At 37.7% G+C, this 13,823-nt stretch overlaps 1 protein-coding gene across 2 annotated transcripts in view; it reads left to right on the top strand.

Moving 5' to 3' along the window:
- GRIA4 (glutamate ionotropic receptor AMPA type subunit 4) overlaps positions 1–2,176 on the top strand; it is a 451,879-nt gene extending 449,703 nt beyond the window's left edge. For both annotated transcript variants that reach the window (XM_036259442.1, XM_036259443.1), the window contains exon 16: positions 1,836–2,176. In XM_036259442.1, the coding sequence (XP_036115335.1) occupies positions 1,836–2,000 (165 nt within the window). In that variant the 3' untranslated portion in view covers positions 2,001–2,176. The remainder of the gene's footprint in view (positions 1–1,835) is intronic.
- The last annotated feature ends 11,647 nt before the right edge of the window (positions 2,177–13,823 follow it).

Raw genomic sequence — 13,823 nt, 5'->3', positions numbered from 1 at the left:
GAAATGACCTTTTATGGAAGAATTAGAAGATATAAGTATTGAAAATAAGAATGCTGAGAACTAAGAATGCTGAGATTTAAAGAGAAATTAAGAAGTTGACAAAGATTTATTAACTAATAGACTTGGTTGCATTAATCTATAGAGAAGGAGAGAGTGCTCAAAACTACACAGACTCTTTCCTGCTTTGGATGTTTTCCTTTCCTCACAAAGGCAATCAAGAAAAGAAAAGAAACAAAAATAGATTTTATGAAAAAAGGCTTCCGCAAAACTTTCTTCAAAACAATCACACTGCTTTTATTAATTATATTTTAGTATTTCCTCTTCTAAAAATTAAAATAGCCCTGGCCAGCTGGCCGGTTTTGCTCAGTGGTTGGAGCATCGGTCTGCAGACCAGAGAGTCCTGGGTTCGGTTTCCGCTAGGGGCATGTACTCCCCCCACCAAAATAAAATTAAAATAAAACTAAACTAAATTATTAATGTTTAAAAATAATTATCTATTTTACTTAATATTACATGTTGAAAGGGAATCTGAAGAAGCAAATTCAGACTTTGGTCTTGATTTGATTTAATTTAATGATGAGTAGGATTTCTATAGCAATTGTATTCTGACTTCTGATTAAGGTCGTGGCCATTAGTCATAATAATCCAACCAGATAAGTATTAATTTCTGAGGGTGTTCATTGAGCAGAACTATTATAATGATCTACCTGGTTTGTTTACCTAGCAATTTGACTTCAACTTTTTAGTTATCAAGGTGACGGATCTCTAAACCTCTTCATTATAACAGTTTTAATTCAATTATTAATGCCATTATTTAACATATAATAATTACTCAAAACTTTTAATTTCATGGCAGAACAATTACAGGATGAAATTTCCTAAAGAATAAGGTTAACTTAAATTCACAATAGGGAATTAAGGTACATTATGAGTAATGAGAAAGTTATGATCTAAGCCATAATGAATTTTGGGAATATCTTGCTTACCTTACTTTCCTCTAGAGTTAATATTAAAATTCAGCTCTAGAAAGAATTTAAAGGCAATGAGTGAACAATAGATTTACATAACACCACCCATCTCTCCACTGTGCAATATCATTATCTGCTACCTAATGTGACAGAGAATGAGAATTTAATGAGGATTTCCAAGAACTGACCTCATAACCTCAGTTTGGGCAGCTCCCCAGTGATGACCATTCATGAGGTATTGAAACATGCCCCCTTTCAGGGCACCCCCTTTATGCACTTTCAGCTTCTTAATGAGCCTCAGCTTCCACATGAGGCACAGAATGAACGTTATGTCACTAACTGTGCGTTCTGGATCATATCTGTCACTGGTGTGACAGAATGGAGGTGTCTGTGGAGAGATCTGTGTTCTGTCATGAACACTATGAATATAGTTAGTTTAGACATTCATCACAATTTCAAAAGTATAACCCTTGCAAAGGATTTTATAGATCCTTGTAAAGACATTTTCTAGCATGACAAAAAGTCTCCAGGAATGGTGTAAAATCTAAAGGAGCTTTTAAGAAGTACTAGGGTATCGAGTGCAGCAAGTTAAAAGATGTGTCCTACCCATATTTGCTAAACAAAACCTAGTTTCGTGATTTTCAAATGAGTTCTTAAACATAGGACCACAAACTCTAGACCGATTCATTCTTCCCTACAGCTGAGCTTTTCTTTCCCATGATAACCAGTTTTTACATGACCAAAAGAATACAGAAAAAATGCAGATGTCTAATATTGATATCTTGGTGTTTGTTGTGTCCTATTTTGTTGAAGAAACAGAAAAGTGTAACACTGCACATTCTTTCTGTTTCCTTTCCATGCACCCAGCTGACCTTTTCTGAAGCCATAAGAAACAAAGCCCGATTATCCATCACTGGGAGTGTGGGTGAAAATGGCCGCGTCTTGACGCCCGACTGCCCAAAGGCTGTCCACACTGGAACTGCAATTAGACAAAGTTCAGGATTGGCTGTCATTGCATCGGACCTACCATGAAAACCAAAAAAATAATTGAGTGCCTTAATTAAACTGTGTGGGTGACTGACGGGCACGCAGCCCTGGAGGACAGGCCCCACGCGGTCCTGGCCAACCCACCCTTCGGCTGAGAGGCCGGACATCAGCGCAGCAACGTGTGCATGAGCTCAGCTCGGAAACCCAAACTCAGATTTTCTATCAGGAAAACAATTTAGGTTTTCTCGGGGAGTGGGTGGGGGATCTGGGACGGGTGTATTAACAGCAACAAATTTCACTGGCGTGGACTTAAAAACGAACCAGACTTCCTGGGCAGCGCGTGCGCTGCGGAGCTCTTGCGCAGAGAGGCCTCGGCCTTCCCCGCGGGTGCATGGCGGAGCAACCAGGGTGCTCCCCGTGGCTCTGCAACACCCCTCGAAGCAGCCGAAGACTGTCCAGCTGAGAAAACAGATCACGAAAACTGTGATAAGAAAATAATAAACAAACATGTAAATCCTGTGAAAAAAAATTTAAAGGAAGTATTTACACTTACTTTGGAGAAAAATACTGAAACATGCTTGCATTTTAAATGACGTAAATTCAGTAGAGGACAACACGATTCTTTTTTCTAACCATCTTAGGGAATAATACATTGCAATAATTGATATAAATGCCATCACTGTAATAAACTTTAGAGACTTTTTTTTAATAAGAGTTGTTGGTCATCTTGTTCACTGTAACTTTCACTCTGTCACATGAATCGGTGTCCACAGATTGCATTTGTCTCAATACCCGGAACAAGAACAAAAAGAAGATGGCATTAACGTAAAATCATCAGTCCACAATGTAGAATCAAGGTCACTCATGGTATCGATATTATTTATACTCTTGTTCTGTGTACAAAATTGTGGTTTTTGTACCCACCAAAAAGAATAAAACAACACATTCTTACACTATCTGCAGAGCTTAAAGATTTTTTCTTATCATTATAAAAGTTATTTGAGAAATTATAAGACTCTAGGAGGGATAGTAAAGTGTGGGCCATATTGAAAATTTAGCTAGCCCTTATTATTTTTGCATACTAAGCTACCCTCTTTTACAGATCTTTGCCTCGTTAGCAGAATTATGTCAAAGATGAAGTGTTTGAATTGGGAAATGGATCATTGTCATAACCGCAACATACCCTGTAATTATGTTGAAATTTTACTTGACTGTACTTTGCTGCATTAAATAAGGTGTCTCTTTAGCCCCTCCTCATTTTCATTATTCCATTTAGATCATCTGAAGGCACTAATAATAGTTTGTAGTAGACAGCAAATGAAGAATTAAGTCCTTGTTTTCAACTGAAAATTGTGAAGAAAATTATACCTGTTTATTTACAAAAGTCACCTTATGTTGTAAATGGATTAAATTAACATTGTTCAAAAGAAAGCTTGAATCATTTGAAATAATAAATAAGTACTATAACACAAACAAACATCACAATACTTAAAGACCACAATACTTGACAGAAGCACAAGTTAGGATTATTTTGGAAGTCTGGCTTTGAAGGATACATTGAGTTTTCATAGGTGGAGAAGGTGCTAAGAGCCTTATGGATGAGCACTGGCCCACAGACTGGAGAGAGCACAGGGTGTGATATCATGGAAGATAATGTTGGAAAAGGTAAAGGACTGAGCATCTTGCCTCAGTGCTCAAAATTCCCATTCCCCATTCAACCTTACTGTGCTGCAGGAAGAGCAATCTGTAAAAGTTCAAATCTGTTCACACACACACACACTGTTCCCTCAGGAAAAATTCCAAGCTCTTGAGCAGAACAAATGAGTCCCTTTATGACCTGGTCTTTACAGTATCTTTTCCATGACTTCTCTCACCCCTACCCAAACTCTTACCCCTGCAAATGAATCTCAAAAGCAGCACATGGACACTACATTTACTCTCTCTTCAGTCTATAACTCTTTCCTTCTTCCCTTTTCCTAACTAACTTGTACTCATTGTCAGTCCTCAAATTGAATTTTACCTGCCCTGGGAAGATTTCCATCCACCATCCCCGGCCTATGAGACTGAGTTAGGTGCCCTTTTAATGTTTTTCCCCCATCACTGCACTTACCATACTGCATTGTAATTGCCTGTGTACTTGTCTGTATAACTACTAGACTGTAAGCTCCTTGAGGGCAGGGACTGTGTCTATCTTGTTCACAGTTGTATCCCCAGCACCCAGCACAGTGCCTGGCATATTGTAGGTGCTTAATAAAATATTTGTTGAATGAATGAATGAATTGAATTGAATTAATTCGATTAAGTGGAAGCAGAAAGATATCTTTCCTCATTAACAGTCCCTAGAGAGTATATTAAGTATATAATGAGTCCAAATGAAGGCTGAAGGCTGGCTGATTTCATGACCTTGTGTAGCTCACTGGAAGGAGTAGAAGGAAAGAAAGAAATAACCTGATAAATTTTGTAATTCAATGAGAAGGTATTCCATGTAATTGTACCTAACTGTGGAAAATTTTGTTTAACCAGAATGATTGTCACAAGGTAATTAAATAACCTAAAACAGGGTTTTCACTTGGTTTTTAGTCATACTTCTAAAGATATCTTTCATTTAAGTCTGGGTGAATTATGATGTAAAGTGAAGAAGTCACATTTCTTACAATTTTATTTCTGTAGTAGTTATAATATTGTATGCTTAAATTTCTGTATTTATTTATTTTTTAATATGTTTGTTTGTTTGACAGAGAGGAAGAGAGAGACAAAACATCGATATGAGAGAGAAACATTAATTGGCTGTGTCCTGCACGCTTCCTACTGGGGATTGAGCCTGCAACCCAGGCATGTGCCCTGACTGGAAATTGAAACTGGGACCTCTCAGTCCATGAGACAGTGCTTAATCCACTGAGCCACACTGGTCTGGCAAATTTCTATATTTCTCATAGAACAGTTTTGCCAAAAACAAAATTTAAATTTGACTTTAGTAAAAAAAAGATAGCTATCCGGACTGCAATCTGAGGAAATGCTACAAAGCTAGAAAATGTGATTTTAAAACATGTATGTTTAAGTTAAAAACATTTAAGTTAAAACATTTAATTTCAGAAAGTAAAGAACTCAATTACTAAGCAAAAATATCATCATCTAAGTGCAGAATTTCCTGAATAGATCAGGCAAAGCTGATTTTGAAGTTATATTAACTAGTTCAAAGTACATAATGATCCCATTTGAAAGATGTAAAGAGACTCAGGAGAACCACGTGGCTACACTCAATTCAATAGCCACTAATGAAAAGTGCCAGCCACACTGTTCTTGCCCTTGCTTTGGCATTGCTCCTGGCTGCTCCAGGTCTCTATACCTGTTGACTGTCAACTCATTCCATTTCCCCGAAGCACGGCACATAGTAGGTGTTCAGTGTATATTTGTCAATGCGTAAACACAACTTCATATATTAAGTCAGTGTCAGTGAAAAATTGTTGTAATAATTTTCTCAGAGAACAGAATACACCAATGAAGTGCTAATAGGAATAAGAACTAAATGAAAGTGCCATCCAAGAGAGTTTCTGAAAACACAAATCAAAATTGCGCGGATTCATTTTCCTTATTAATACAATACTGCGTGAGAGTGTACCTTTTTGCGCCCTTTCATGACGAGGTTTTACTTTCAGATGGTCCAGCAGGCTAGACTACTTAGCATTTGTAAAACCAAATGTAAATGTAACGAGTGATATGTTTATATATTTTCTACACTGCTGGTACCAGTAATCTCTTCAAAAGAAAACTATTCTTTAAAAAAAATCTTGGATAAATTATGAAGAGAAAGAGACGAGATTTGGAAATTGTATCTAAAACAACAACAGAGAACTAAGTGATTTTCCATGAAATAAGAACAACCTGTTTGTTTATAGTGCTTTGATTTTGTTTTCTTTGGGGAAAAACGTGGGCAGAGGAATGAGGGGAAATTAAAGGAGAAAGATGGTATTAAGAAAATAGAAAGCTGAGTAAAAGGCCATAGGATTCCCCTGGGTGGCCAAAAGAATTTATGAGAACAGGCATGTTTGACATGATTTCCCATTGTTAGGTATATGTCTCTTCCCATGGCATGCATACCTCTGAGTTAAATTTTTCTACATGCTACACACTTTTTTGTGTGTTTGGATAAAAGTAGGGAGTCAAGGAGAAAATTTTAAGTCCCATTTAGTGTTGACACTAAGCCAGAAATAACCTTACCAATATGTCACCTTCCCACAGGAATGCAGAAATCTGTATTGGGACTTGTCCTTCCACCTGGCAAAAAACAACGGTTGATTTGATTTTTTTCTGAAGAAAATGGTAGGTTAAAAGAGTATACAGAAGCCCTGGCCGGTTTGGCTCAGCAGTTAGAGCGTCGGCCTGCAGTCCTGAGAGACCCGAGTTCAATTTCCGCTAAGGGCATGTACCTCAGTTGCAGTTTGTCCCCGACCCTGCTTGGGTCATGTGGGTGGCAGCCACTCAATGTGTCCCTTTCACATCAATGTTTTTTCTCTCTCTTCCTCTCTCTCCCTTCCACTCTATCTGAACAAAAAAAAAAAAAAATGGAAGAGTGTCTTTGGGTGAGGATAAAAAAAAAAAAAGAATATACAGAATATATAACTGCTTTTAGCCACCTGTGCTGACTGCAAAGTGTTACAAACAACAAAATAAGCATAAAACATAGGTCATTATTTAATGACATATAAGGTAACCAAGTAAATATTCTGTTAAATTATGATGCCTAATTCATGCTTGAGCAAAAGGGTTGTTTAGGAGTTTTGTAATCCTAAAATCTCAAACACAAAGAGTCTGCCAAAGTAGTAGATTATTATGATTGCCTCCACAGATTTTCTACATTTTCCAACACTTCTGAAATGCCTACACATTTAGAAATGGCTGAAAACTGTGTCAGTAGAAAGTTACTTCTGAAGTTGAATAGGTCTGTAGTCACTGGCAATGTATGATTGCATGAAGTGACTGACTACGTGAATAAAGGAATGAGTGAATGAAGGCCCTCCAAAGAAGTTAATGATCCAGACTGGTTGATAGTAAGTCCTCAATAAATTTGTACAGTGAAATTTTAAAATAAAATAAAAAGTTCTAACTTCTAATCTAATCCCATATATTCAATTTCCTACTGGTCATCTCTTTTTGACTGTTCAACTGTCAAATGTCAAACTCCTCATTTTTCACCCTACATTCCTACCTTTTCTTGTATTTCATGTCTCAGTGAGTGACACAACCATTTATCTGATCTCCCAAATTAGAAACATGAAAATCATTCTACAATCACTTTTCTTCATTATTCTCAAACCCAATTAATCAACATCTTCCATTTTTGTATCTCCAAAAAAATTTACTCTGTCCCATGCTCTTCATCTGTATTATGACCGATTTAATCCAGTGTTCATAATTTCTCACCGTTGTTACAGATGTCTCCTAATAGGTCTCCTTACTCCTTGTCTCACAAATCCCCTCAGCTCATTTTCTAGATGGTTGCCAGAGTGATTTTCCTAAAATATAAATATGATCCTGTCACCTTCCTGATTAAATATTTCAATATCCATTATATAAAGCCTATAAACATCTTTAGTATCTTTTCTCACCTACTGTCCACTCCATTAACATCAAATTAATATTCACAGCTTCAGTTTTCAGACTTTTTTCTTCTAAATTTTGCCAGTTTTTACCTCTCCCTGGAATGCCCCTGTTTCAGACAGGATTTCTGTCTATAACCAACAGAACCCACTCTAGTTCAGGTAAGCAAAAAGCCAATTTATTAATAGATACTAGATAGTTTACAGAATCTCTGGGAAAACAAACAAACAAACAAAAACAGAGAATCAGGCCTAAAGATAAAGCAGCCAAGAACAATGACCAAATTATGTCACTGATCCACTCCCAAGCCAGGTCCAACTACCTGTGAACAAATATATTAGAGCAAGAATGCTGAACAAGGGACATTGCTGCTAGTAAGTCTGCTTCCACAGCCTCTAAAAGTGGGCCCCTCCCTAGCATGCTCTATTACTTTCTCAGAAAATGGGTTCCAGGCATGGCTTCTTTCCAATCCAAACATTGGGCAAGAATATCTAACTGGTGGTGGTAAGTCACATACCTGTGACCTAGATGCATCGGAGAGAGGAAAATCAAATACTGGCTTAAAACAATAAGCATGCGTAAAATAAATATAGAAAGATACGTAGAAGAAGCCGAGTGGTATGCATCTTCTATTCTTTTATGTCTAAATTTCTATTCATCCATCAAGGAGCATCTAGACATTATCTCCTTGGGTAGACATGCCTGATTCTCAGTTTGGAAATTCTTCTTTTTAAATATATGTGTGTGTGTGTGTGTGTGTGTGTGTGTGTGTATATGTGTGTATATGTATATATGTATATATATGTGTGTGTATATATATATATATATATATATATATATCTTCGAGAGAGGAAGGGAGGGAGGGAGGGAGAGAGAGAGGAACATCACTGTGAGAAACTAACATCAGTCAGTTACCTCAAGCACCCCAACCAGGGATTAAACCCACAACCTGGTTATGTGCCCTGAATGGGAATCAAACCCACCACCTTTTGGTGTATGGAACAATGGTCCAACCAACTGAGACACCAGCCAGGACTGGAAATGCCTTTTTAATTTTTCTATGTGCTGTGCTTATCTTTATAACAGATACCCCTGTTACATAGTTATTTCTATAATTCATCCACTTTCTCTCTCTAGACTCATTGTTAACAATGAGTAGCGAAAAGAGCTTTAGAATGAAACAAAACTAAACATAAATTCTTGTTCTGTCATGTACTGTCTTGCCTCTGGAAAAAGCCTATTGTTTCATATGTGAAGTGGGAACAGAAATACCTAACATTTGATGTTGCTGTGAGGTTGAGAATGAATGCCTAAAAATTGCTCATCACAACTCCTGGTAATAGAAGCTCAATAAATAAAGCTATAGTTGTGTCATCTCTGTAGCTATGGGCTTCTGCTTCTGCTAGGAAACAAAAAGCTGCAAACGGTCACTTTCACCCTATCAATAACAACAACAACAAAGACTAAAAATCTACAAATTTATAACTTTTCTTGTGCTAGAAGAGAACTACTCATGGTAGCCAAGTAAACTAAATTCCGAAAGACAGGTCCCTTTCTAAGGAGAGATGGGATGCACAAACATCTTCACATTTGGTACAGCAAACAGGGGGCAATGCTGTTCTAGAACCAACACAAGTGGGTGAGAAGAGTTCAGTAAAATATTAACAAATTCTTAAAGGGCAAATGTTGGTTAGTGTGTAACTTTTAAATAGCTAAGAACCCTGAACCAAGATAATTTGAACTTGCAAGCCCTTTCTTATAACCCTTTAACTAAGTGCTCAAAAGAAAGATTGGGGGCAAGGTGAGGGGCTGGATATAGACTCCTTTTGCGGAGCAGGTGTGTATAAGGTGAGTCCTGCCTCACTTCCCAGACCCTTCTCTTCTGCAAATCAAAAGTCTTAAGCTACTAAAAGAAAAGCAAAAAATCCTTTAGTCTTCATGACACACACATGCACACACACACACACACACACACACACACACACACACACGCATTGCTTCTACAGAAGGAATTAAAGCAAAAAGCTACCCCTGCAGGAGGTACAGAAAACTGTCATGGACCCAAGATCCTAAACCAATACCATGCAGACACCTTGTTGGCAAGAGGCAGAAATGGTCCACCCAAGGTATACTGCAGTTTTGCTTCTAGAAGGGTAGGAATATGGAGAAAGTCTCATTCTCAATGCCAACGTGAAAACTGCCTGCCTACGACTAATTCTAGACAAGCACAACAGAAAATTCTAGTTTTCTCTCATCACAATCCTAGTACTAATTAACATGTAACACCTGTCTCCTACTGAGGGGTTCTGGGAATAAGAGCACACAGAGAGGCCTCTACTATGGCAGAGAGGTGAGGAAGAAATGGCTGAAAGCTTATGGGAGGAAAAGGGAAACTGGAAATAACCCTCCGCCCCCTTAGTCTCCACATTAAGCCCAGGATAACAGCAATCATCCACTAGATGATTTTGAAGCCTATGGTACTCTGAAAGTATCATAGCAACAACAAAATCTAAATCCAAATGACTCATAACTAGATATACTCAAACGTCTCAAAATAAACTGACAAAAAAAGAGAAAGTTAATTTACAAATGTAAATCCTACTTACCTTAGTCTCTACTGTTCTTTTACCTACAATGTTCAGTATTTAATAAAAAAGTACAAGACACACACAAAAAAGGAATAAAAACATAATTCACTGTCCAAAAATAAAGTAATAAACAGAACCATACTCAGAAATCCAGATGTTGGAACTATAAAACAAAGTCTTTAAATATATGCATTAGGCAGAATGCTGAGAGGACCCCTGATGCTGCAAGCCCTGGTAAAATTTCTTTATCTTGAGAGTGGGCAAGACTTGTAGATATGAGAGCCTATCACATTTTTATTATGATATATTACAGACAAAATAAATTTTTTTCAGATGTCATTAGGTCCTCTAACCAGCTGAGTTCACCAAAAAGATTATCCTGATGGGTCTGACCTAATAAAGTGAGTTCTTAAAAGGAGGTATTGAGGTTGGAGATTTTTTTAAAGTCAGAAAGCTATCCAAAAGGGGGACATGGATGTTGGGCATCCAAAAATAAATGGCTATTAAAATTTTTCACATTGCTAGTGCAATACTTATATCACCATAATAAAAGAGTCCAGATTTCCCTTTTTTTCAGGACAGGTTAGCATGACTTTGATCAGGCAGTAACTCCACTTATTTGGGGACATTTAGCAGAAAACAAAACAAAACCCAAAACACAATTTATTAATGTGTATTTTAACAAGTAGAGCAGACAAATATTATTAATACTGTTTTGGTTACACAGAAGCAGTACTTTTCACTATAACAGTCTCTCACATCTTGGCTCGCATTAAAAGTGCTAACATTTTATCAGCACACTTGGATGAAACTGAAAGATAACTTCTTTTATAAGATTGTTTGTTTAAATGCCCACCCAAAGTTCCCAACTAAGGAGAAATAATCTCTTCAACTTCTTGATAGATGACATCAATCAGAAATGCTATTTGCATAGGTAGGTAATAAAAGAAAGTTTATTTACAACCATTCAAAATTTTATAACTAAAACTATATTTAAAAGCTAGAACAATCTTCCTTTTCTGCTGTTGACAGATGTAACATTAAAAGTTCTTGCTAAATGGATTTGAATTCAATCAAATAATTGGTTTTCAGGCCAAGTATTTTTAAATAATGATGCACTCTTTTGAAGAATGTGAATGCTTTATGGGAGCAGTCACCCTGAAACTGGTTTGGGTGCCATTGAAGAGCATATATACCCCAAGGGGATGGAAGAATCAGATCAGTGTTCACAAGGCCAGAGATTGTTTGCAGTTGCAGCTGAAAGCTCAGCTTTGTAGAGCCTCTCTCTTTCCACTCTACTTCCCACCATAGACACAATAGCAAGACCTTGGGTGAGGTGCAGTGACCCTTGGGAATCTCCTCCAGCAGCTTTGGGGGCCTCTTGTCTGCTGTGGACAGTATGACACTCTTCAGATGGCTACTAACATAGATATCCAGAGGACTAGGCTCCTTGGCTTAGTTTATACCTTTTGGCAGAGCGGCGGATGCCAGGTGAAACAGCAGAGAATATGGGACTTGTCCTCAGAGATGTCCCTGATGAGGCAACTCCTCATTTGGGGCCCTCCATTACCATGCCTAAAGCGGAGGTGTACCTGGAATCCATTCATGATGCCTATTAGGAATCACTGCCCTAAAAGTACAATGATAATGCCAGATGCTAGGAGCAACCCACATGACAGCCTTCTTAATCTTGCTAACAAGTAAAACAATAACAGTGGGGGAGGTGGTACGTATGGAAAGATTGTTATTGTCCCACAAGTTACTTTTCTTTCAGAATAATTGAACCCCAAATAATTTATTTTTATCTGGGCACTTAGCCCACTTCCCAATTTCCTTCTGTGGCCATGATCCCGTCACTTGAAAAACTGGATGCCTCCTAAAGACATAGCTTCCCCTGAAGCCCTCTCAAATGATGGCTCTTATTGTTCTTTTATTTGGTCCAGAGGTGGGAGCCATGCCCTCTCGCTCCTTATTGCTGCCACCAGATTATTGTTCCTTTTCTTCCTAAAATCCAGCTCCACTGGAACACATGCCTTAAGATTATACCATTTTACTACCTCCATTTATTGCAATTATTACCATCTTCCTGGCTGCTTCTCACTTATTGAGGATGTATTTTAAGTCCCTGACTTTCTGCCCTTCTCTTTACTTATATTCTTGTCACCAATCTTAGTGATTTCAGTATGCACATAGGGAAGCCATCTAATTTGTAACATCTCTGGTCCTTCCCACATCATCTCCATGGTCCTCTTCCCACCACATAGTGCTGCCATAACAATCATTCAGCCTTTGTTCTGCATTCTTCAGAGGCCGTAATGAGCACCACACCCTGCAATGAGACTGCAGTGATCCTCCAGGAGACAAGGTGCTGATGATGCTGATGAGTTGCCAAACTAATCAGCTCTGGAACCATCATCTAACCTTGGATTTCTTATAAAATCATAATGTCCTTATTGTTTGAGCCATTTAAGGTTGGTTTTTGTTTGTTTTGTTTTTACCTAATTGTAGTCAAAGCCATCCTAAATGATAAAAAAAAAAAAAGGTGAAACAGATATATCACCCATTATTAAGTAATAACCAGATTTGCATTAATACAAATAAAAACATCTCATTCATGGGGAATGAAGGATTGAAAGAAGAAGTTAGTCCAAGTGAAACAATGATGAGTTTGGGACAGTGCATTGACAATGGAAATGGAACAGAATGAAAAATTATTTAGAGGTAAAATCTACAAGACAACCATGATTGATTGGATTTCTGTGTGAAAATCAGGGATGAGTCAAAGATGAATGTCTTGTTTCTAGCTTGAAGACCTAGGATAAGGATGTTATTCTTTAATGAGATTTAGGCTTAAAGCAAATTATGAGTTCAAGGTTGGATGCATTGAGTTTGAGGTGTCTATGAAAATTTGGATAGAACAGAGTAGAAATTTGGGATAGAGGTGTAATTTTGAGGGTCAGTATATAAATAGTAATTGATGCCATTGGAATGACTAAGCATCTAGGTAAAAAGCATAGAGCTGTAGTTTCCAAACCTTAGTGTACATGAGAATCACCTGAAGAACATATTTAAAACATAGATTGTTGAACCCCATCCGTTTCTGATTCAGTAGGTGTAATGGTTAGTTTTGTGTCAATTTGGTTAGAAGTTTAGGAACATCCACAGTTCAGGAGTGCAGAAGTCTCACAACAAGGTGTAGCAGGGTTAGTTCCTCTGAAGGCTGAAGGAGAACCTGTTCCATGCCTCTCTTCTACCTTCTGGTAGTTCAGCAAGGGCATCCCTTAGTTTATAGTTGCATCACTCCAATCTCTGCATCTATCTTCACATGTCTTCCCATGTGCATTCCCTTATCCAAATCTCTCCCTCTCATAAGGAACCAGGCATTGAATTTAGGGTCCACCCTGATCCAGTATGACCTTAACTTGATGACATCCATAAATACTATTTCTAAGTAACATGTTATTCTTAAGTACCTGCTGTTAGAACTTCAACATATATTTTTGGGAGAAACAGTTTAACCCACTGCACATGGTTTTGGAGAGTGGAGGACAGTAGTAAGTAGTAAAGAACCAGAGTAAGATTCGTAGGCAGTGTTGTGAATTTAGAGTAGCACAAATTTGCAGGTATGTGAGTGAAGTGGTAGTCATGGAATCTGAGCTGGGAAAAAAAAAAGTTATGAGAG

This window comes from Molossus molossus, unplaced genomic scaffold (genome assembly GCF_014108415.1).
Source record: "Molossus molossus isolate mMolMol1 unplaced genomic scaffold, mMolMol1.p scaffold_m16_p_13, whole genome shotgun sequence".
NCBI classification, from domain to species: domain Eukaryota; kingdom Metazoa; phylum Chordata; class Mammalia; order Chiroptera; family Molossidae; genus Molossus; species Molossus molossus.
The sequence above is the reverse complement of the archived record's forward strand: the minus strand, read 5'-3'. Positions and strand labels throughout refer to the sequence as shown.